Raw genomic sequence first — 26061 nt, 5'->3', positions numbered from 1 at the left:
CGGGCGGAGGCGGAGAGTCGTGGGGGGGTAATTGGGATGAAGGAGCGGCCAGTGGGTGTCAGGGTGTCGCACTAGTAAAGAGGTGGTCTCGGAGCGCTAACCTGTCAGAGGGGGCAGCTTTACTCTTTCACCAGAGAAGTGAACTCTGAAAAAAAGGAGAAAATGGTGAAATGAGCAGGACGTATAAGAAAGCGTGTGTGTGTGTGTGTGTGTGTGTGTGTGTGTGTGTGTGTTGTGTGTGTGTGTGTACCATCGACACCGATCTTGCCGTCTCCGTCCTTGTCAGCTGCTTGTAGAAAGGCTTTGGTTTCTTTATCTGTCAGGTCTCGGCCTTCTTTGGCGAAACCCTTCAGGACGAATCTGGAGATGAAATCGACAAGAAATCGTCAGCTCACACCCGTGTTTCCTCGGCGGCAGCACGTGGACGAGCGCGCTCGTCTGGTCTCACTTGAGCTCCTCCTCCTCAATGAAGCCGCTGTTGTCGGCATCCAGCACCGTGAAGACCTTCTTCACTTCATCTGGAGACTTGCTCTTCAGACCCACCATTTCGAAAAACTTCTTGTGGTCAAAGGAGTCGGCGACTGCACACACACACACACAGACAGACACACACACACGGTTTTAATTCAACAGACTTGTCCATTGTTGCAGTGATTTTAATGAGGCCCAAAGGCAATGCTTTAATTGCAGTCAGTCTGTCCCCTAAAAGTGTGACAGAGATTGAGAACATGTTAGAGGATCCATCTGCTCAGGGTCATGAGGCTCTGAATTTGTCTTAAACTGCACCTACGGCCATCACAGTTAGCATTCCTTTGCTAAGCGTCGGCATGTAGGTTGTATGTTATCTGCGTCAGCGTAAAAAGCTTGAGTCATCAGCGTAAAAAGTGAGCCGTCCGGAAATATCTGATTTTATCAATGAACTAGGGAGGTGAGTTTCTACTCAAACGGACAAATTTAATTGCTTCCACATGTTTCGGGTGTTTGAAGCAATAGCTCATGATGCTAAAGGCCATCATGTTACTAAATAACAGTAATCATGAAGTATATCCTTATTCCAGCATCTCTTTATTCTGCAATGAGTGTGTTGCGTGTGTCTTTTTGTCACATTTACCACATTTACATTGTTTAACTCTGTTCAAATCCACAGTTAATTTTTAAAAAAAATCCTGCTTGAAACTTTCTATCCAGTGGGAAATGATTTAGACAAGAATTCTCTACAAATTGGAGCTCTGAACTGCTTTTCCCAGCATGCATTTGAATGAGAACAAGAGAATCGTCTAAAAAAGGGAGTAAGTCTACCTGCAAATGCGTCGAGGGCCTTCTTGATGTCATCATTGTTCAGGATGCTGCTCATTGCCATCTTTGCTGCGGAGGAAACAAGGAAAGAAGAGAAGGACAGATGGGACAAGGTTAAAAACGAGTTGGCCAGAGAGCGCTGATGGAACTCGGGGACGTTCTTGTATTACAGTGGTGACACTCTTGAAATGGAGCAGGAAACAGAACGTGTGTGAAGGAGGTGACGAATGACAGGGTGAATTAGTGACAACGGAGGGCCGGCAGAAGGAGGGGACGGAGACGGGGAGGACGAGGACAAAGAGAAGGGATGGTGTTGATGGGAGAGGGAGGAGGAACAGTCGTGTTTATGTGAGGTGCTGAAATGCATCAAGGGAACGGAGAAGAACAAAGCTGAGCAGGAAGGAACCGGCAGGCGGTGTCAGCACGTCCCGTCTTTGACTGTGTGATATGATCGAGCTGCTCTAGATGACCGGAGGACGCTGAGCAACTGGCCACATCTGAAGGGGTTTGACAGGCCATCCAAGTCCTTTATTGTGGCTGAAACACCACAGGAGAGTTCAGCCTGTGAGGCCGGGTCAGATACAGAACCTTATTATGAAAGGGGAGCCCAGCACTTAAAGGACCTTTTTCCCGTCCTACTGTGACTGAACCCGATCGCCCGTCGTCCCCGTCTCCCTTTTTACTGCCGCCCTCGCGCCCTCTGTGGCCAACACACTCGTACAGTGTGTAGAGCTTGCAGGGACACAGAGGGCAGCTCTAGTTTCAGTAGCCAGACGTTCAATGGCGGAGTCCTACAGATGCGCAATTAGCCACGCGGTTACATGCTAATAGTGCAGGCGCCCCTGAAAACACACAAGATGCATCTTCAGACATTGGATCATGTAAAGGCCTTCACCAGGATTTCCATCCGACCCCAGGACGACCTGCAAGCTTTTCTCCTGGCGAGGCGAACTCTTGGTATCCCTCCCTGTGATGTATGAGCAACCCGTAGCACCATTACGTTCCATCATCACTATTATGTTTCCTGAGTGGGGCTCATCACGCCCAGCACAAACCGGCATGTGTTTGGAAGCACTCGCGCCGCTGCATTCTGCTGCATCATGCCTACGGAACCCACACCCTCGGTGGTGGGTGTGCAGTCCTGACCTGCCTCTACGAGCCCATTGCCCCAGCACCTACCCCACTTAAGTGGCCACACTGCTCAATCTTTCGGTGATATAAAGAGCACCTTCCTCCTTTGACCTTTACCGCAAAAGTGGCCACAGGGAGAAGAGGCAATTTACCGTGAAATGGGGAGGGGTACGATTGATTTAGCGAGATATCTCAGCCGGCGTGGCGCAGGTGGTACACAACTGAGTTAAGCAAATTGATTTATTTAAGAATAAAGAGCGATTGTAGTCAGACTGATCTGCCAATCTCAGGGGGTCCTTGGAACTGGACCCTACTCAGCAGCAGTTTATCCATTTGTTTTACAGTTTCTAGGTGTGTAGGTGTGTGTGTGTGTGTGTGTGTACAAGTGTGTGTGTGTTGGAGATTGAAGAATCCATATGTTCTTCTGAATGTGCCTTTGTGGAGCAGCCTGAAACCAAAAGTATTAAAAGAGAATCGGCTGTCATTGCTCAGCATCTGTGAACTGGAGCTGAACCTTTGTCCTCAGGGGGTGTGTGTATTTTGGAAGACTTTTACTAAACTCTCCATCTGTGCACACACGAGGACAAACAGGAAGCAAGGCAGCTTTTGTTGAGACATATCAGCCAAGTTGTAGAAACCCGCGATCAGCTTCAATCCTACCCAAAATAATTGAAAAAATATGGACATTTTTCCACCAAAGAACCCAGAATTAATGCGTTTTCACATCAAATGATGGCTATCGCCCACCAGTCAACACTGAAGCCAATGTCTGGAGCCCCGTAACTGTCTTCATATCACTCTCATTTTCTGCATTGGAGATTTTCACGAGTGGAATCACTCAATGTCCGCTAGAAGCGGCGATAGCGTAAATAAACAAACAACCACTCTTTTGTTCTTTGTGTCATGGAATTTTAAAGAGGGCAGCCTGGTGTCTGAATCCAAATGGATTTCAGTGACGTGATATGTTCCGTCTGCTGTCACGAAGAACGTCGAACTAACAGAAAACGCTGATTGTGTTCATTGACTGGCTGCTTCCTTCCCACCTCTGCTAGCCAGCCGCCACCCTTCAGCAAAAGCGACCGTCCATTTCCCTCGCAGGCCTGAAACACGAACCCGGTGCTGACGAGTGCTTTGTTCACCACATTCCACCTTCAACCTGGTGTATTGCTGACAAAAACCTTTCCTGCCACAGCAAATAGATATAGGATTCTGTGGCGGTCAGATATTCTTCAGTTAGCGATGCGTTTATTTTAAATATGCTACCAGCATTTGCTACCTGATGCCATTTTTTTTACTGCAGATATTTGACTGAAGAACGATAAGATGTAAAGGGTTTTATATTAAAAAGAGCATCCATGGAATTAGTAATAAATCTGTCAGTCACAAAGCGAACCCACCCGCCTATGCTGCTATGCTAGCGAGCTCAAGCTTACAGGCTTCACGCATATTTACATACATGATTACGAAACAAATTAAATATGTAAACACCCTTATTATAGTTTGCCACAGAGAGGGATAAAGCACATTTGAGAATGACATTCAAACAGTCTATAATATGATAAGTGAAACTCGCATTAGCATGAATATTTAACGCACGCGGCGCCTCTGTTGCGTGACGAGTACTCTTGCATCCTGTTCTCCGTGCGGTCGGAGCACCTTATATAACGGTCCTCGGGAGGAATTTTAAGCCACCGCATCTTCAACTCACCCAAGTTGCCTTACCCCCAAGCAGTGGCGGCTCTGCAGGCAATCTCATTAGCTGTAATTAAAACGTGACCTTGACAGATATCACAGGTAAGCAACGGGGGCAGAATTACACCTGCGCCTGTTTGTTCAGCAGCGCCGTCGCCATCGAAGACTAATTACCTTGTTGATATTCTGTCGGTGCGTCTCAGTCTAATCTACAATAGAGGAGATGTCGGAGGAAGGTAATTGCATTGCTCCACGTGTTTCTCCATTACCTCGGCGGCTGCAATTTTGATCTTTATCGTCGCTTTTGATTGCGCAGCAGCTTCGAATGATGAGATATTAATGTCAGGAATCCACTAAATAGGGCGCGATCGTTGTCTTATACTTCATCTGGGTCTCTGGTGGAGATTTACACCAGCTTCTAAGAGCCTCGTTTCTTACAGGGATCTTGTCTTGTACCTCCTATCAAACGAAGACTGTTGGGATTCTAAATTGTAAAGAATCTTCTTTGTTCAGAACTCTTTTTTACTCATCGTCGGGCCTCCAGCGTTGACAGCCCATGATTGATGTCACTCGTCAGTTTTGAGCTGCTCTTCTGGACTTAGACTGAAATGAAAGGTCAATATAAAAAAGGAATCCCAGGTGGTCCCACTGGACTCATAGGACCATCTCTCCTTTCTCTTCCTCTGAATCAGACACCTCCTCTTCTTCTCCTCTCTTTCTCCTCTTTTCCTGCACTCATTCTCACATCTGCATTCCCCCTGTGGTCCTCGCTGTCCCTCCTGCCCAAACCCCTCCCTCCATTCTCTTCTCTCTCTTCCTTTGCTGTTCTTTAGTTCAAAAATGTCTACCTCTTATATTCTCTCTATTTGCTCTTTTCTTCCGCTGAAGCCCAGTAACTGAGCGTGTTTGAAATTGTGCACTTGTGCTGTTGTGAGCACTGTTTAGCTAATCAGAATGCAAATCAAATAGTTAGCGTTGCGTGTTGAGTTTCAATGATACAGATTCAAAATGGAGGTTATTTAATAGCCCATAAGCTCTCATCCTTAACGCAATCAAGAACAATTCATCAAAGGAAAACTTCGGCTCTCGCAGGCAACTGAGCCAAAGTTCAAGGGAGGAACAAAGTTTAGCATTTATGGGACCCAAGATAATATTGACAGTAGATCTTCTCGTAATTTGTTGCTGAGCCAACTACACACAGTAGCACGTAGGACGCTGTGCTAGAATGAGCTACAACTGCAGTGAGAACCCATTTTGAAAGCACAACACAACATCCCTTCCTTTCACTCACAAGGCGTTAACATGGCGAGTGGAGTTAACAACTATCAACCCGCATCTTCAAATATTTTGTGGTCTTTCACCATTTAAGGTGTGTGGCAACAAAAGGATCAAGTCAGTTTCATAAAAACCTGAGGAATTCCATTCATTGTTAATTTTGCCTGTTTTATTGGACGAGCTTGCACTTTTCGGTTGATCCTCAGCTCTGCAGGTGTGTTTTGACACACTTGGCATGTTGAGGACTCAAAAATTCCCAACAGCAACCAGCAAAACACCTGCTTAGCAGCAGAATAGGTTTATGTGCCTTGACTTTACTCCTGGAAGGCTGCCAAGTAAATTCAGATCGTATCCTGAATTAGTGCTGTCTCTGAGTTCCATTTGGGTTCAATCCTCAGCTGTTCCTGGCATGAAGAATGTATCCTCAGCAGTTGCTAGTGCACAAACCGAATGCTTGTGGTTTACTGATACTCCACGAAGCCGCAGAGCCCCCCCATAACAAAGGATTTCAGGAAGCTTTAATGGTTTCGCTATAAAAGATTCTGGGAGAAGACCCATTGCTCTTTATCAATAATCTCAATAATAAATCTGTCAGGTATTGTAAATCACTGTGGGACAGGGTGCCCTCTGTGGGCCTCAGTTATAAATGTTTAAAGTGATTATAGATCACAGCAAACATCAGATGTTTGCCAGCAAGATTATTAAAGAACCTCCCATGCTGACCTTTGGGAGAAGCTCCGAGCTGCTGCCGTTATCTTTCTGTGTGCGTGTGTGTGTGTGTGTGTGTGTGTGTGTGTGTGTTTGATTTTTCAGTTTTAAAGCAACAAATCACAATAGAGCTCTTCTCGCACTATATTTAAGAGGGATAAACTCCAGAGTTTGTGTTTCAGTGTTGTTGCTCTCCTGTTATTTGTCTGTTTAAACTCTGTGGTAATGTGGTGAAAACAAAGAGCCGTGTGTTGCACAATCAATGCCGAATGGAATGAATTTACTGCACTTCAGTGGTCTTTGTTTCTTCTTGTTAGGGCAAAAACAACAAACAGGAAAACTGTGCGACAGTAGCTCAGCCTCTAGGCAACTGGGCTGGGGGTCAGAAGGTTTTGGTTTCCATTCCCAGTTGTGGATTAAAAAGGTGGAAATCCAGCTGGTAGCAGGCCCTTGGACACGGTATTGAACCCACCAGTAGTCGTTCCCTCTCTGTGGGATTAATGAAGCAGGCTACTTCCTTTTGTTCTTATACTTCCTTGCTGTTCTAGAAGCAGCCAAGGTGTCACTGACTTCGCACTGTTCCGCTCTAACTGGAATGGCAGTCTGGGTTATGAGTGTGACGGATAAACATCAGAGTTGAACCACAGATCAGCGAACAAAAACCTTCACAAACTGCAGACAATCCAAATATCAGAACAGAAGTTCGGCTCTAACGAGGAGAAGAAAGGATCTCATTTTCACATCATTCCATTATTTATGAGGTACGGCTGGTGCCATCAAAGCTAACTCTGCCTCGCTTTTAGTTTAGTTACGTTTTCTCTTGACCTGCATTTACTGGCTTTGGATCATTTGAAGAGCAGAATGTGGCTTGCAGCACCATGTTCTATTTGAAGTTTAGCTAACTTCCCACAGAAGATGAGAAAGAGAGAGAAAAGAAAAAGACAAAAATCATCACATGGATTCAACCTTATAGGCTAACTTAAGACAGCTCCCAGTGCGCTGGGCAGTATAATTATCATTGCACCAACCGACTCGACCCCAGAAGGATAAAGTCGGGTGATATTTACGTTTGGGATTTTGGTGACAACGAGGTTGCTAATTGTCATGTTGTGTGTTTTGATGCATTCTGGGGTCAAAGAACCCAGTACCGTTAAGTAAGAAAAGTGTTTTTCTCCTCTCGGGGAGGAGTATTTCTCTGCCCTCTGGCTTATCTGCACAGAGGTGTTACTTCGAATTCAACTCACAAGCCCGACTCATCAGTATTTTCGGCCGGTCTTTCTTTCTCGACCCTCTTTCCATCGCGGTTTTTTCAATTTCCCTCGGACCTTTTGCCAGCTCCCTTTCTCTCCTTCCTTCCAATTGTTTGTAGACTCCCTTTAAATGATCGTCTTCCTAAATCCCCAGCGTCTACCCTGATCCATTGATGAGCTCTAGAGCTGTTTTCAGGTCCCTTCACACTGACAAAGAGCTCAGCAGGAGGAGGAGGGGGGATATTTGATTAAAGGTGATGGAACGGTGACAAGCTAAGCCAGGAGGAAGATGAAGGATGATGATGAAAGCGGCGAAATTAAGACGAGAATGGTGGTTTGAAAGAGGAGCGGACGTGATGTCGAGAAGGCAAAAAAAGAAGAGGGAGAGGAGAGGGAAGGGGTCAGTGGAATGGCCAGGTGCTCAAGGTCAATTATAGATTTCGCCAGGGAGTGCTGATGTTCAAGGAGATACAGACGGAGGAGGAGAGACGGGATGAAAGAGTAAAACAGCTGAAACGGAGGACAGCTTCACATCTCCTACTGACAGAGGCTGCTCTTTTAAACACTTTACTCAGTGTTATATCACCATGCTTCCTCCTTTTACCCTGTTTATTATAACAACACCAATAAGCAAAGATTTAAAAAAAGGAACAAACATCTCAAACGGCACCGCAGTTCTATTCCCAGTTGCCCCAGTGCTGCAGATTGTTTAACAATCTTTTAATGACTGTCATTAACAATGTTTCTGGCTTCAGCACCCCTGGGATTTGACTATTTGACTGGTATTGTTTCGGCTGGATGTGTGTGGTAGCTGTCAGATGATTAGTCTTGTTTAGTTGTTAGGACATTAAAAACCTTCCACACGGGTTCATTTACACTGCGCTCACTGTCACACTGGAGATCAGCAGCAGGTCTGTTATTTATCAGAAACACAGACTCTCATTCTGGAAGTGTTCTGAGATGGGTAAATATTGTGTGTGTGGGGGGGGGGGGCTGTGATACACTTGGATCATTAGGTGATCAGCTCGAACACAGACATGAGGTTTTTTAGAGTAGTTCTGGAGAATTTACGTTCCTAATCTCTGCAAAGGACCCACACCCTTATTGGAGTCCACCTATGGTAAATCCAATCAATTGGACATTATCTGTCTATTTACAGTCTCACAGCCGATGATGCATTTTAGAGTAAAATCCAAGTGATCAAAAGATCTCCATCTACTAGAATCGAGAGTCTGGACCAGAGTGTCCAGCCAGAAACCTTAACTCAGTGAAAGGCACATTAAAAAACCCAAGACATGTAAAGGTCTCTCAGACATACAAGATTTTCTGGTATGATGGAACCAAGTTTGTCGGTGGTGGAGGCATCATGGTGTGGAGGTATTCCATAGAGGCTGGCACAGGGAGGCCGGTGTCTCACGGACTCATGGACGCAGATAACAAGTCAAGACAACTGACGATTGTCTTAGAGACAATAGAGTCCAAACCTACCGTATTTTCACGACCATAAGGCGCACTGTATTAAAAGGCACAGTCTCAGTTATGGGTGCTATTTCTGTATTTAAAACATACACAAGGCGCACCGTATTATTAGGCGCATGCTGAAACATACAGTAAAAAATGACAACGGAAGTAAAACGGTGAGTTTCGACACATTTATTGAACAAAACATTCAGTCTTCCACCACAAAACCATCAAAGTTTTGATCTTCTGTATCTGAATTAAACAGTTGCACTATTTCAATGTCCAACATCCCGAATTCCTCTTCTTAATCATCTGAATCAGACTCACCGACCGGTTCCGGTTCAGCGTTGATTTTGTTAAAGCTCTTCCAATACATGAAGACGGTATCATAGCCCATGCGTCTACAATCTACCCGCATATGATGGCATAACCTGCCCACCGCTGCCTCATAGTCTTTGTGAAGGAGTGTTCGCCTTCCATCATCCAGCGCTCTGTTCGTTTCCGTGGCAGCCGAGAACCACGGTGAACGACGACTTCTCGTGCCCCGTTGTGCGTATCGCCACCGTGCCGGTCCCTTTTTCTCCACTTTGTGGGTCAAAGGGATGTTAAAAGTCAGAGAGATCTCATCCATGTTGGTGATGTGGCTGGGCGCCGTTATCTTGTCGTGGCAGTAGGTGCGGAAGATGGCCGCCCTCTCCTGGTTAGGGTTAGGGTTAGGGAAGATGGCCGCCCTCTCCTGGTAATCCGCAGGCAGCCGCTGCGCAACAGTTGTCCTCGCGCGTATGGAGAGATGCCGCCTCCTCATAAAGCGAAAACACTAAGATTGCTCGATTGCCATTTTCAGCTGCATATTCGATGGCCTGCAGTTTAAAGTAAGCCTCATTCATACGTGTCTCGCTTGACCGGCACCATTTTAGGGGATCCTTACGCGTAGGTGTGCCGCTAATCGATTGGCGGAGCGTTTACCGTAGTGCACCCACCAAAGGTCCACACACCAGGCGCACCATATTATAAGGTGCACCGTCGATTTTTGAGAAAACCTCAGTGTTTTAGGTGCGCCTTATAGTCGTGGAAATACGGTACACCCAATCAAATATCTCTAGAGGGACCTGAAATTCTCCAGTCCAGTCCCCGTCCAACCAGACAGAGGTGGAAATGATTCGCACATGTGAATTCAGGTGTATAAAACAGCCCATGGAAGTCAGAGCACACTAGTTCAGTGATGGTGACAACGTCCCTGACCATTCTATGCAGATGATATGCTAGTGTACTTGTCTTTCTTCCCTGATGCCTGAAGAGTAGCCTGTAATATCTATTCGTCCTCAGTGACCTTGATTAAGTATAATAATTCAAAGTGAAATTCATGGGATTAGTCTTGATAGTCACCCCGCTGCATTATCCAGTTATGCAGGTGTAATACCAAATGGAATAGATTGTTACATCTACTGGATGACACCTAATGTATACCTCATACGCAATACTTGACATTTACTTGACATTTAATTTGCGGTAACTCTGCAACCACTGAATTCACTGGTTGATGCTCACGGTGTTACAGAGGACGGTGTTTGACCTTGTAGGTTGTAGCACCCCCACCTCCCCCAAAAACAGTTTAACACATAATATACAACACACCGCCAAACTCCCTAAGTTGTTTTATATCTGATATATGTGTTTTCAAATATCTTATAGCATGACTGGTCGAGAACAAATATACAGTGAGGAATGTTCAGCTCAGGGCTGAAGTAGGATCATTTTTCATCGGGACTTTAATGCCTCAGCACAGCCCATCTTTGCCAGGGTGGAGGAAGGAAATAAGGTCATGATTCAGTCCCTTTTCTTATTAGTCACGTTTATTAGTTTCAATACTTTGGTAGTGGTTAAATAATTCACTTGTCTGTCTGTTTTTTATTTCTAATCATGTCCATCCACCAGTAACTGAGTATGGGCACTTTTCAACAGTGTTTTAGTCATTTTCCATTAAAAGTGAAATGTTTGGGGTCTTTAGAACGGCCATCTGTTACTCAGTCACCACCGTACCTCATTGTTGGACCATAGTGCTGGTTTTACTGATGCGATTATTCATATAAGACCCAATCGCTGATGATTCTATCGCTGTCTTCTGGCAGATTTGAGTCTTGAGAGAAAACTGCTCTCGTGACTCATCCAGTATCTACATCGAGTATCTACCAAAAGTACCTACGTCTAACGGAAAAGCCTGTCAACCACGTACAGTTGAGTTAAATTGTCTAAAGGATATACAGTACATACACAAGAGGACACACACCTTTCACTCACACACTCACAGCAAGAGGAATCAGCCAAAGGTAAATGTCTTTGGAAACGATGAGCTTGAGGAAAATGGTCGTATTCAGTCCAGAAACTTCTTGCTACTGTGACTAACCACTGATGCATTTCCACAATGTCCTTACCGAAATTGATTTACCTTTGAGGACAAAAACCGAGACATTTTGCCCCCCAGAAAACCTGAGACACAGGCAATAAGAGTGTGATGGAGAGACAAAAGAACATCGTAGAGCATCATCTTTCCCCTCCATGTTATTATATGACTCAGCAGTTTGCCCACCCTGCCTCTCTCATGCCCAGAAAATCTGGGGGGGGGGGGGTGCGAGTGGGTTAGGAATGGAAAGGAGAGCAGAGAAAGCAGAGATGGATGAAAAAGCAAAGTGGAAATGAATCTGAGAATAGAAGAAATATGGGAAAGATGTCACATGTTGGTGTGTGTGGGTGCGTGTGTGTGTGTGGGGTGGGGGGGATTATTCTTGACAGCAAAAATGAGAATGAGACAGGAGAGGAGACCAGGAATGATTCTCCTCTTAATGGGAAATCCAGTTCAATCTTGCTTCCTGTCTGTTTTGGCGCGTGTGTTTTCAGAGCGTGCGTTGGCTTGATGTTCTCTGTGATAATACTGAGGTGACACTATTGCAGGCCATCACAGCGAGAGAGATCGTCCTGAGAAAAAGCTTTGAAGAGCAGAAGAAAAGTACAAGATCGCCATGTTCAAGTTTCCACAGAGGAAGACGTGACAGCGAGAGAATGAAGATGGAGAGCAAAGAGGAGGCAAACGGCTGCGGGCGCAAGAAAACGGGCGAATTTAGGGAGGAAGATGTATGAGCCAGGTGACAGAGTGCTGTTAGACATCTTTCCACATGGGCGAGTCGGCATTGGAGCCCTCTGAGAGTCAAGGTTGTTGTCAACAACATCTTGGGCACTTCCATCATCATATCATTGAACTTTGACTGTCTTCATCCCTGAGTGGAACAACGCTGCTCAGAGGCTCCAGAATAGCCGTCCTGCATAGAGACACGCTCAAAGAGCGTATCTCGAATGTAAGAGATGCTGTTTGAATAAAGCCAGTGCATAATGGCTAAAACAAACAGAAAACATGGACACTTGATATTAGCTGGGCAGTGTCTCTTCATTTAACCGCAACTTTTTAGTATCCTCTTATTCAGGTTTTGATCCTCCCCAGGAAACAAAGTGTCTGCGATAATGACACTTTTCTCTGTACTGATTGTATCGCGTCACATTTTCCCAGCGCTGCCACGATGACGGCGATAATTGTTGGTTTTCCTGATTTGGTTTTTCTCTGCATGTACGGTTCTCATTTCCAATTTTGCGCCTGATACAATCTGACTATGATTTTTGGGTTCTTTTTTCCGTCTTCACGCAACAAATCCAAAGATTTTTCTGTGTGAGTTAAAAGCATAATTCTTACATTTACTGTCCATTTATTGGTGCTCTTTCAGCTCCTGTGATCTAGCAGGAAACCAAAGCAAAAGTCTTCTAAAAGGATATAAGATGATAACTGAGCGATTCCAAAAGTTCTTATCACTTTATGCCACCGTGTCTCTTAAATATAATTTCATCAGCTGCAGTGAGAAAGTTGTAAATGACCTTGGATGAGATTTCTTTGACCTTATTGGTAATTAGATATTGATTTGGTGAAGGAAGAGGCCTCCCTGCACAGCTTATCATCCCCAAAACCTTTGCAGCAGCATTTAAGCCCAACCACCCAGATACTGGGTGATGGGAAGTGTTGTCGAGTTCCTCTGCAGAGGACGGTGAAGAGATATGGAAACAGGCAGCCGCTTCAATAAAAAGGCAGTTAAAGCCCCAAGTAAGCAGGAAGACGATGTTTTAAAGGTGGAAGCAAATTGAAATATCAGTTTTAGAATTGAATGAATCAATATTCTTCTGCCATGGATGGTAATGGCTGAGTTTATCAGCCGTGGAGGCCTTTATTGTCCCTATTTGATCTTGGAACATGGACTGTGTGTGTGTGTGTGTGTGCGTGTGTGTGTGTGTGTGCACATCTGGATGTTGACAGATCTTCTCCTTTATTCACGCTTATTTGAAACAAAGATATTTTAGAGTCTTTTCTTTTAAATGGTCTTTTAATATACTAAGTTAAAACATTTTCTGTCCATCAGGTATTAGTTTTTTCATTTGTTTACATTTTAGATTAAATTTTGATAAAAGAGCACTTGTAAAAAGTATATTTGGGGGAATTTGTAATGCAGATAGTTTGTTAGGCTCATTTTACATTATACTTGGAAAGCTAAGTAGCGTTTCGCCTAAAACTGCTTATGATGGCTTATATTAAACAGAATTAGCAAGCTTAGCATGTACTGAGAGCCTCAGAGTGCACTTAATTAAGCATTAACTAAGTGTATCCATGTGTTGCAGTGGAGGACCGAGGCCTGGCTCGACATGAGAGACACTGTAATTAAGTCCCGTGAACACACCGGCATCTCACGTGCATCGATCCTCTCCCTGCTAATGTCCCCACAGCAGTAGGACTTGTTAGTCTTATTATGCCACCACCTGTAACCGCAGCGTGAGCTGATTAGATAAGAGCGCACCGAGTCAGCGTGCACACCGAGCCACTGCTGAGGAGCAGAGACACTAAAGGAGTCACACGGACCAAGAGGGCTTTATGTTCAGCAGGAACAAGCTAAGTCTGCTAATCTTTGAGTAGTAAAACCACATCACCATGTTTCATTTTAATGCCCTACAAGAATGAAATTGGTTTTATTTAAATGGGACATATATTGCAGTCCTCTGCTGCCCTGCAGAAGATTGACGGCGGATGAAGGGATGCTTTCATTTAAATTACTGGATTGTCCTCGACGCAAGCTTGAGCAGCCGAGCAGCGGTAACGCTCCGGCAGGCCAGACGGGATTCCACCGGCAGGAGCTTTTTCTCTAAATTTGCATCAATTCCGGATAATTCAAAAGCACACGTAACTGACCTGTCAGCTCACAGATACACCTTAAGGATGAAATAACAAAACAGTGCGGGAGAGGAGCAGATAACCAGCTCAGCAGGTGGAGGGAATTATGGATGTAATTTAATTGAAATTAAAAAAAAAATTCCATTAAAAGATTATTACACACACTCGTCAAACTCCTGCCTCAAATCATAGATGTTCTCCTTGTAATGAAACTGTGGAGTCCAAAATGAGAGGATTGAGATGGAGGCTCACGTGTGAATGCTGTATAAAATACATATAAAAACTGGAAATATTCCAGATGTTTCTCTGAACGGAAGAGGTGGCCATTTAGAGGTTTTCCGTTTGTGCAGGCATGGGTGCGCAAGTGCCTTCTTATAGGGGAGAACATAAAGCTTGTGCGTGTTTGAAGCCTAGGACACAACAGCGATCACAGAATCCATTACTCTATAGCCTCAAGAGCAGTGAGTCATTCAGGAGTAAGTGTGTGTGCATGCGTGTGTGCGTGTAAACACTGATCGATACTTTGACCTTTTTTCACTAATTGAAAGGGAGGCGTTGAACCCAACGGTGTCAATAGTCGGTATCAAACTGAAACACCTTGCGAGCGCATGTTGGTGAGCGCTGCACAGATGCCTTCAGGTGTGCAACTCTTCCTACATACCAACGTTCTGTGGAGGCTGAGGAAGAAGAATGAACAAGGATGAGATGAAGAGGGAATGTGGGAGGGCGTGGGAGTGATCCGCCTGATTGGCAAGATTCGATTTGTCACTCATTCACCAGCCGTTCCTCTGGCAGCATTAATGGCATCTGTGAGGACACTTGCCCCCCGTCTCTCCACCGTTGACTCAAGTGACACAACACGCGAACTCAGACGTGCACGCCTGAGGAGGAGGGTTTCACACGCCGCGGCTGTTGGGCCAGAACCTGCCAATTACAGCGTCCCGCGTGGAATCAGAGGTGACACATGAGACAGGTGTGGAGAGGAGACAGGAGACGAGGGGGTGGTGGAGGGGGCAGGAAGGTCACAGTGGAGCGATGTGTTCATTGTGGGTCAATCTAATAAAGTGCATTTTTATTCTGCAGTACCACCCCGAGTCATGGGGGGGCAGTGTTATAAATCAACAGTACGAGCCAGATTAGCAAAAAGTGAAAGAATTATGACCTCATGATGACAGAACTTGGCTTAAAACCACATTTCAAACAGACAGAGCTCCTCATTGGGCTACATATGGGTCCAAATCTGTCAAGGCTGGTTTTGAAATATTTTTTAAAGCTCATATTCTTTTCAGTTACGTCATCTGCATGACGTCTTTCTTTCAGGCTCACGCCAAAAATAACAAAAAGTCAGGCTGCAGAGAAAGGTTGAAAGTTGCTCTCCAGATTACAGCGTAATTACACACTGCACCACTTTGACTCTGCCCACTGAGCAGGCCGATGCTTCTGAAGGGCGAAGGAATTTGAGTGAGCGAGAGGGAGAGCGGGCATGTACGCCCTTGAATCGAACTCCTATCCCTTTAATGCCACACCTCCACGGTAACCCGTCAGGATCCGTTGGTCTCTTCTGCCTGCTCTGACTCACCGTAATCACAGTTTGGATTCTTTTTCCCCCCACCTCCATCCTTTTTTTTGTTTCTCTTTCGGTAAATGGAACAAACACCAGCGCCCCCCCCCCCCCTCCCCGCTCCTGTGCGGCCCCCTCAAAGCAACGACTGTAATTTATCCCTGCAATCCAAATGAAGAGGCTCATCTGTCCTGCCGCCTCTCCATCCATCCATCCATCCATCTCCTCCTTCTCCCTAATTTGTCTGTCCTCGCCCGAGCCCCCGTCTCTGCTTAAACTCATCTCTACGCTTTCATTTTGTGCCTAGAGACACACACTTGTGGCATCTCATCATACCCCCGTCTCTCAGAATCCGTCCTCTCATCCTTTTGGCGGCATTCAATTGATGAACACGCCCGCATCACTCCATTTTGGTGTTTTTGCTCCTTGTTTTTTCGCTTTTAATCCCAGACTCATTCCGAAAGCAGGTCGAAATACAGCTAATTACCTCGCAAACAAGTTTGTTCTAATTTTTCGCGGGCTAAACATGTGACTAATGTGCATTCCATGCTTTCTCTGAATCTGCTGCCAAAGTCATTACTGTCTGCTGCACTCCTTTCTTCTCACTCCAAATGGATTGATTAATCCGGTCGATTATATAGGCCCCGCCATCATAATTCAGCTTCCCGTCTCCGTGAGGTGTAAAATGGGTTTCTTAACTTGTAAGAATCCCCCCCATCTGAATGGGAGCCTCTGAATGGAGGTAATCTCTCACGGCGGAGGATCTAGTCAGGTTTTAGCAGCCACCATGAAGAATTCGGCGAGATAGCTACTAGGCTGAAGTTTGCAGGGAACGAATCGGAGGGAAATGATGCCGTTAATCATTTCAGCCGTGCAAATGTGACAGATGCTGAAATGCAGAGTAAGCAGACAAAACAAAGGCCAACGTCCTGCCTAACAGCATCTGGGCAAATATGGGGCCTAATCTCAGGGAATCCGTTGTTGCCGCTGGAAACAAAACAACCTGTTCCGTTCTGTGTAAGAGGATTTCTGTAAGACGTGTAAACGAGGACTGGAGATGAGCCTCGTTTATGGATCAGGCCACAGAAAGGGTTTCAGAAGGAGAAATTGGCCGTTTCAAATTTACATTCCCGTGACGGCAGCCTGTATCATTTAAAACAAAATCTCTCGGGGATCCTCCCACAGACAGAACTTCGGTGTGATCGGGATGAGAAGGAGTCGGATCTTTTCTTGTACTTATTTGGGCTGTGCTGAGCGTTCCATCATCAACACGTCCGTCAGCCTGACTGAACCCGCTTCAAAACTTTTGGACACCGTAAATTGCGAGCGCGGCTCATTAAGTAAGTTATTTTTATTGCGTTGGGATTCATTCCTCCTTTGTGAAGGTCACGGGCAGATTTGTGGGCACCTGGATCCGATCCCAGCGTAAGCTCAATACAGCGGAACACACTGGCTGTGACAGACGAATCACGTAAACCTCTAATTAATCTGATCCAGCCCGACACTTCCCCATTTCCATTTAATACTGTGTTTTTTCCTTCCTTTGATTGAAGGCCTCTGCCCCCCAACTATAGTCAACCCATGCAATAAAACTCTCCAGCCGTGGCTGCTCTCCAGGTTAGCGCAAAAGCTAGCTACACGCACGCAGCAAAGAGCAGGAACGAGCGTGCGTGATCCGGGGACACGTGGACAGAATTATCACACAGGTTATCATCAGGTAAGAGTGTTAATCACACGAGTTTTAGGCACTTCTGCTCCTGTTCTCCCATGTTTGTTGGGACAAGGTCTCGTCACAGTTGCCAAATAAACTCGCTAGTTCGGTAGCCCTTTTGAGGTGCGTGGAACCGAGACAGCGAAGTCAGACAGAAACAATGAAATACAGGAAACAGCTACTGTACTGCCTGGACATCAGAGTTGTGATAACTCACTATATGATGGTAATTAAATCAGAGCGTGCCCAACTAAGAGTTTGGCTTTTTTACAAAACGGCTGGAGTTACGGATGAGACCTTGAAGCCGACTGCCAAACGCCGGCGATCAGTCTCACCACCCCGCTGACCTCCCCTCCTCTCTCTCTGTACTCTGACGCCTCATGATTCATCTCTGGTTTAATCCTTCAGCTTGGCAGAAACAGAGAAGCTGGAGGCCTCGTCCACGGAGAGCACGCGCTCGTTTATGAGCAGCCACTATGACGTGACAGTTTCTTGAAACGATCGTCAAACAGGAACTGAGCGAAAGGCTCGTTTCAATTATGGCCGACGTGAATTGTAATATTTGGAGTCAGAGTTCATAACTGCTATTTTGTATAAAGAAAAACAGTTGGCAGAGTGTCTTTATCAACACCCTTATTTTGTTCTGCTTCGCTTTGTTGTCTCTGTCATGATAATTCATTGTCTTAAAAAGAGTAGTGTGTGTGTGTGTGTGTGTGTGTGTTCTTGTATTTGCTACATATTGGGTACCAAAAATACTAATTCTATAAGCAAAGTGAGGACATTTTTGGAAATTGAGGACATTTTTACTGCTCTCCACAGGATTATTTGAACATTAAGAGGTATTTTTGGTGTTTGGGTTGCTTAGGGTAGGTTAGGGTTGGACAGGATGTTTAGAATTATGGGCTGGGTAATGCATTATATCTATGAAAGTCCTCACAAACACAGAAGAACCAGGATGTGTGTACAGTCGGAGCAATTTCAGGCTGGACCACACGGGTCCCTACTTAGGCTCTAAGTAGGTTTATGAATTCATATGATTCAAACAGGGTCACAAACTTATATGAATTTATATGAAACAGAACAGGGAATATCTGGTGTATGAATGACCTCTGACCCTTCGTCGCCAGCCCTCCTGCGCTCTGCTCTGCTTGGGTTTCTCCAAATTCAGCTGTCTCTCAGGTTCTCTGCTGGCAGCTGTGTGACATCCAGTGAACGCCAGCTCTTCTGTCTCTCCGTCCCGCAGACAGAGTGAAACAGCTGGTGGGACGAGCGGCGGACAGAGACATCTGATTTCCACCGAGGACTGATGGACTCGGAGCGCTGACTGATTATACACCTATCGCTTCTGAGCGGACGTCATCTAAATTGGAAAAGGTAACATTTTAAAGCTTCCAGGTGGACCAGTGGTGGCTGAATACAATCATGTTATTATGCTCAAATTCTGTTTTGCACCAAAGAGGTGGGGCGTTGGGGGGGTGGATGCCTTGTGAAACGCAAACAAAAACCTAAATAAGAAAATCCATTAAGTACCAAAGGGACAACATCCAATTATGTGCCATAAATGTTATCATGGAATTTTCCAATTACAGAAATGTAATTTGTTAGCCTGCTGGTCCACAGCAGAGGTAGTGCTCAAAGCTTCATTTCTATCTGGAAACGTAAATCTCATGAATCAGTGAGTACTTTAAGCTCCGCATCCATTCTTTCATTATCTTTTCGTGCGTCTTTACAGGTATTCCATTTGTTCAGCTCTTACCTGCGGACAGAATCTGAACAGAAGAGCCCTCATTAATCTGAGGCTAGTATCTCCATGAAACAACGAAAGATCGGGGGATCTTTTTCGGCTGGACTCTTTCAATGCTCGGTATTATATTTCCCTGCATCGCCGGGCGCCGTGCACCCACTGATGCATGTGCTTTACAGAGAAAAAGTGGAGTGGATCAATACGTCTGATCTGAGCGGAGATTCTAATGATCTGCTTAAATGTGAAAGGGTCAGGTGGGGTGTCAGGATCAGGCGCTGATACAGGTCCGTGTTCCCCAGCACACGCCAACATGCACAGCTCATTCTCTACCCATCCCATAAACAATTCTTAACATCTCGAGCTCCTCTAGCTCTCCGCTCTTCTCGCCCTCGGCCTCTTATTGTCGTCTCGGATTCTCGTCTGCGGAGCGGCTTCGCCGCCGTATTGTTGCCTTCCCTTTTAGTCCTGGCGGTGCCCTGCCAACAGAACTCCCACCTCCCATTCTTCTCTGGCCCACAGCATTACAGGCTACCCAAAATAAAAAAAAAACCACAATTTGTATTCCGAGCCATGTCTGCGATGCAAGGCGGGAGAGGGGGAGGAGCAGGCTTTGTTAAAGTCCCCGTTTGAAGACAGGTTAAAGTCGGCGCGCATCCAACCGGCTCTGCGGGAACATTTATTCACATTGCCGGGGTTTGTTTTGCAGGATGGGGGGTTTGACCTTGAGTCCACCTCGAGACGGTGCGCTCAAGTGAGAGATGCACTTCGGCACAACGTCATCTGGAGCGCTCACGTGCATGATTTGCCGCCACACTCGGAGCTAAACGATGATGCTATCTTCATGAAGGTTGAATATTGATGCTGGCGGTTGGGGGGGGGCTGCTCGGCAGAGAGCAGCACGGTGCACGGCTGTCTGCATACGTTGCCCCCCAGTGCCCATCACCCCGGTGCTGTTGCCCCTCTGATACCCTGTTGTCACTGACAGCAGTTCCTGCAGTGATGGGTGGGGAGGCGGGGGGTGGAATGGGAGGAGGGGGGGGTTAACTGACCTTGCAGCAAAAAAAAAAAACAAGAGTTGCAGCAGTTGACATTCACTTAATACATGTGGGCACCCACCGGCAGGAGCCCCCAGTCCGGCTTCAGGGCTCCAAAGGCGCCTTCGACCGGCGTTCCTTCAGGACGATGCGCTGGAAAACGCTGGGAGGGCGGGATGACGGGGACGGAATGAACTCTGACAGGATTTGATTGTGTTTTGCGTAAATAACCTCATCAAAGTGCCGTCAGTCGACTGGGGACGCCTTCAAACTGAAAATGACACTGAAGCGTCCCATGAGGCAGTTGGCAGCTTCTGATTGTCCTGTCAAATCAGACCACCGAGCGCTGAGTGAAGCATCCCGCTACTCACGGAAGAGAAACAGGAAGCATTTCCTGTTGTATTAGTCTGGCACGTCTGCAATAATCCAACCATCTGTGTCATCGCTCTGGTAAAGAACCTCGAGTCTTTCTGGACCTCCGCATCGGCCGCTCCACCCGCCGCTACCGTGGAGCTAGCGCGCTCTTTGAAACATTTATGGAGTTGTTGGCAGATTTAAACATCTCACGTTTTGGTCCATAGCTGAATGCTTTTTCAAGCACGAGTGACCTTTTTCTGGTCACATCAGAGAGAGGACGGAGCAGGGAGAGGAAAGCTGAAGGTTTGGCTAAGAAGGCATCTCGCTGATGGGATGAGGCTTGTAGATTAAAGTAAGTGTCAGGGAACAGGAAGGTCATATCCAGCGGAAGTGTGCATTGCAAAAGTGATAAATTAAAAACATCCGCACGTCTCTGGATCTGTCCAGGCTTTAGGTCCTGAGGGGGGACGCCGTAGCCGCGGATGTCACATTGAAACGGGGTGATGGATATCGCCCACCATAAATGGCCGCCGGTCTGCGGCTCATCCCCACCAATGTCTGCCGCAGCGGCGAGCTGTCATTTGCTCCGGGGGTTGATGTGCTCCACCTGACTGCTTGCAAACATCCCCCTACATTAAACTGACCTGGTTCACCTCTCACCCCCCCACACACAAACACACACACACATCTGCAGCTCTGAGAGGATTATCGACTTTCCTTTGAAGAACAGAAGTATCTATAGGACAGGAGAAGATAATGGCCGTTGGTGCTGCCATCAGTTATCTAACAACTAGGTGGCACTTGTGGAGTGTTTGAAGATGACTTAACCACCATCGGGATTTGTTTGTTGTCATTAATGGATGGGGAAAACAAATAGGATGTTTCGAGTTTGTGCTGCCATCTGAGAGCACCATGAAGGTGCATTTCTGGCTAGAAATAATCCCTTTTTTGTTTAGGCCGCAGTATCTTGATAGCACTGAGCTAACAATCTGACGGCACATACAACTGTAGATGATATACTGCGTTGGGGATGTCTCAATTATTCCACCTGACTGCAACGTTTTGTGTCATTGACAGGCTGAAAAGTGGATTAAGAATATCCAGCACCTGAGCATGAATTCATTCCACTAATAACTCTAAAGTTCAAGTGACATTCCTCAGACTGAGGTTCCTCAGACCGTGTCACATCTTTGCTCCTCTAGACCATAAAGTTGCCTTTAAGCGCTGAAGGACTGAAGTGGCCTCCACAAAATAGGTCACATCATCCTCTTTAATTTCCCTTTTATTAAAAAGGCCGAGCACTAAAATAAGAAAAACCCATTCAATCCACTTATTTTCTGACTCTGTCCCACCTGACCGCAGGTTCATTAATGTTCTCATTTAGGAGGTCGTGGGATTTCTAATTGGAAGCACGCTGACTTGCGCTGGGCTGACCTCTCTGGGTCTAAAGTTAGCGCTGACTTTTTGACTTTGCTAAAAACGCCGCTGCGTCGGTTGCTGCCGGCCTATGAAGTCGGCGCAGAGCTTCTGTGCATGTGCGCGTTTACGGTACTTTCTGGACGTTATATCGCGGAGGGAGCGCAGAAGAACTTGAAGGACTTCACACGATAACACGCAACCTCACACCTCTGCATTCACACACAGCAGGAATCCGGGGAGGGGCGGGGACAAGCACGTCTTGCACAGATGATTAGCATGCTTACCAGACAGAACTGTCCCCCAGATGCCGACAACATCTGCTCCTGACCTTGGCAGTGATGGCGCCACAGCGGCCGTCTGCCTTCACCAACTGCACATCAGTGTGTTATCAACATTGTCCGGTACACCTGTCATAATGCGTCCTCCCAGGTTCATTAACCCCCTCCTCTCGTCTCTGACTGATGTTCCTCGGCCGGTGCTTCTCAATCAGCAAAAAAAAAGGAAAAACGCATCATCCCCCTGCTTTATCGGAGTCTGCCTTTTAATTAATGGCTTTCTGAATGGCGCCCAGAACTCTGGGTTAATTGTGCTTTTCACAACAAAAATCAGCGGGAGCGTGGAAGGCCTCCGAGCGACCTCGGCGCTGGTTGGAAACGGCACTTTAATTATTGAGACGTTCGCTTAAGCGGCGTTAATGAGGTGACCGTATGCTCAGCAGACACATTTCCCAGCAGTTCTCCAGCGTCTACGGACCCTAAAGGAGGACACGGAGGAACCAGAGGAGAGGCACTGACAGAGGGCTTACACAAGGATGAGGTGGGGGGGGGGGCAACGGGTTCAATATCTTAAAAAAACAATCATGGTCAAACCAATCATGTCAGGGTTTCCCATGGTGCATCTGAACATGGATACATATATATACATGTATATATATACACACACACAAGATAACCGCTCCACCGTTGTGTCCCAGTAGAATGTGGTACAGCGGGATTCACCTGCCACGTTCTCTACTCACAATCACAGCAAATGTCAGCCGAGAAGAGCAAACAAAGACTTGGGATGGCAGCGCAGCAGCGCCAGCATACGCGGGGTAATAACACTCGTACACCATCATCGCCGCCGGTCAGCAGCTTTTGGACGTATTTCTTCTTAATGTGCAAAAGAGCGCACTAACAAATGAGTCAATTACGATGTACACGTTGTCAGTCCGCGTTTCCATTCCATTGTGCCATTTTAGCAACGCTAGCAGGTTTTATGGTGCGATAATAGCGGCCTGTCAGCCCACCGGTACTCGCTCAACAGCCGGTATAGTTTCCTGTTTTGTTTTTAATGTCTTAGGTTTAATGGATTTACATTAGTAACTGCAGACTCAGAGACATAAAGGGAAGCACCTCGCAATGTCTCAGTTATGCTAGCGCCTAAACGCAGCGAAGTAACATGTTTATTCTGCTGAATGGTATCGTTGCGCTGAACAGGAGGAGCAATTCTGGCTTCTGCCTCAATTATGTCCAATTAGGTTTCAAATCAGTTCAGTTTTAAATCAGTTTTGAAAACCCTGCATGCAATCTAACACTGATTTTTACATCGTCACAGTCAGGACGAGAGCTGGAATGCATGATGATGTTTACTAAAGCAGGCAAAAAAGAAACAATCACAGGTCTGACGAACTAACACGGACAGAAGACACAAAACTGGAGGTTCGGCTGGCGTTGTCGTTTTAAACCTGCAGTTACAATGATGGCCAGCAGGGGGCGAGTCCTCGATGACTATCTGTGGCCAGCTGTCTCAAGCTGGCGTCATATAATGTTCCTCTGAACAGCAGTGGACGTTAGTTAGCCCTGGCCCTGGCCCTGGCCCTGGCCCTGGCCCTGGCCCTGGCCCTGGCCCTGGCCCTGGCCCTGGCCCTGGCCCTGGCCCTGGCCCTGGCCCTGGCCCTAGCCCTAGACCTGGCCCTGGCCCTGGCCCTGGCCCTGGCCCTGGCCCTGGCCCTAGCCCTAGACCTGGCCCTGGCCCTGGCCCTGGCCCTGGCCCTAGCCCTAGACCTGGCCCTGGCCCTGGCCCTGGCCCTGCCCTGGCCCTGGCCCTGGAGCTGGCCCTGGCCCTGGCCCTGGCCCTAGCCCTAGGGCTTCTAACTTCAACCTTAGAATTATAGTGTAACTTAACCTTCAACCAATCCTTTGAAGATCTGAGGCACATCTAAAATCTCCCCAATTCCAAATAATGTCCTTACTTTGTGAGTGGAATGAGTATTTTAGTACTGTGTATGCAGCAAGAACACACATACATACACTCACTCATGCACGCACGCACGCACACACACACACACACACACACACACACCACACACACACACACACGCACGCACGCACGCACCACACACACACACACACACACACACACACATCCACGCACGCAGCAACACCACTATGGTGTAAAGCCTCTCCTCGGAACAACTGCACCTGCTGCAGCTTTCTTTCCCTTTATTGAGGACATTAACAACTGAATCACCACCTGGACTACCCCCCCCCCCCACACACACACACACACACACACACACACACACACTCTAATCCGAGGTCTCCCCCTCAAGAACAGTTGATCACACCTTGGCATTTCACACTCCACAGATCTCATTAAATCAATCATTTCCTGCGGTGTGAAGGTAGAGATCCATCCCATCCGGCTTTTACATCAAGCTAAAATGTGTCTGGGAAGTTGACCAGGACACGAGTAAGACCGCGAGCACTTCCTGGCTGCTGGGGACATGGGAGCTGCAGGAGGCTCAGGTTTAAAGCTGAGAACATTGCATCTCTCTTTTTCTCAACCGCTTCGCTTATCATTTTGCTCACATCTCCTTGGCTGAGGCATCTCCGTGTCATGGCGCTCCCAGGAGGTCAATGCAGATGACTGCTCCCCTCCAGCCCAGACATGAGGCCCTGAAATGAAGCTTTTTGTCTTTCTCTTTAACCTCATGAGCTCTCAAAAGCATCGCTGGCTGGGCAATGTTAATCTGGGATGCCTGGTGGGATGGGATGACGGGAATGTGGGAGTCTGGCTGATGGAGAGAGGGGAGAGGATGACGCAGCGAGGGATGCAGAAGTTTGGCTCCGCTCGCCACAGCTGCCTCCCGGATCCCTAACCTGCCTCCCGATCCCTAACCTGCCTCCTGGATCCCTAACCTGCCTCCCACATCCCTAACCTGCCTCCCGATCCCTAACCTGCCTCCCGGATCCCTAACCTGCTCCCGGATCCCTAACCTGCCTCCTGGATCCCTAACCTGCCTCCCACATCCCTAACCTGCCTCCCGGATCCCTAACCTGCCTCCCGGATCCCTAACCTGCCTCCCGGATCCCTAACCTGCCTCCCGGATCCCTAACCTGCCTCCCGTCGCCTCAGATCAACGTGTGACCCTGCGTTTCAAAGATCCCCCTCTTCTCCTCTTCCATCGCCCTCTCTTCTGCCACGCACAGACGGCGCCGGTCGGGGAGCCAATCACCATCACCAGTGTCCGGCTCTTGTTTGTGAATGGGATTGTGACGGGATGAGGAACAGCCAGGCGTCGCTGCATCTGTTGGCACGCGACCGCTCCACCGGGGGAACATCGCCATCCCGCTCTTATTTTCTCCTTCACTTGAGACACACTCACTTTCTCCCTGCTCTTCTTCTTGTGGTTAATCTTTGATGGGAATTCTCCCCCCCCCCCCCTATTTTTGGTTTCCATCTCCATAAACTCGTTTTTTTTGTCAGTGCTGGTGACAGAATTCCCCCTGATTTTCTTTCACTTTTCCCCAATAATGTTATCATCTTTCAGTGCAATTTCCCTTTTTTATACCTTGTCTTTTTGTCATCCGTTCATTCCGTCTGTCTTCTAAAGTAGCAGATGATGCATTTCAGTCTCCGTATGTCCTCACACACACTCGGTCCCACACACAGCAGAGTCTTACCTCCAATCACAGAGTCAGTCTTGGTCCCGACTGGTCCTGATTCCTCAGCGAACGTAGAGAGAGCAGCGAGCTGGAGGAGCGGCGGAGGAACGAGAAGAAGGGGAGAGTGAAGAGAAGAAGAAGAAGAAGAGGGAGCACAGAGAGTAAGTGGAGAAAGTGAATGAAAGCGGGCGGGCTTGCTCCGGATGGCTGGAGGTGAGATGAAGGGGAGAAAGAGA

General features: G+C 47.0%; 1 protein-coding gene across 1 annotated transcript in view; it reads right to left on the bottom strand.

Moving 5' to 3' along the window:
• pvalb6 (parvalbumin 6) overlaps positions 1 to 26061 on the bottom strand; it is a 26543-nt gene extending 482 nt beyond the window's left edge. Inside the window, exons 1-5 of the mRNA XM_057015267.1 lie at positions 25844 to 26061; positions 1300 to 1365; positions 449 to 581; positions 251 to 360; positions 1 to 145 (exon numbers count right to left, since the gene is read on the bottom strand). The exon at positions 1 to 145 is cut by the window's left edge and continues 482 nt beyond it. Coding sequence (XP_056871247.1) covers positions 120 to 145; positions 251 to 360; positions 449 to 581; positions 1300 to 1360 — 330 coding nt within the window. The 5' untranslated portion in view covers positions 1361 to 1365; positions 25844 to 26061 and the 3' untranslated portion in view covers positions 1 to 119. The remainder of the gene's footprint in view (positions 146 to 250; positions 361 to 448; positions 582 to 1299; positions 1366 to 25843) is intronic.

This window comes from Takifugu flavidus, chromosome 18 (genome assembly GCF_003711565.1).
Source record: "Takifugu flavidus isolate HTHZ2018 chromosome 18, ASM371156v2, whole genome shotgun sequence".
NCBI lineage: Eukaryota > Metazoa > Chordata > Actinopteri > Tetraodontiformes > Tetraodontidae > Takifugu > Takifugu flavidus.
Note: the sequence above shows the minus strand (reverse complement) of the source record. Positions and strands in the feature narration are given on the sequence as shown.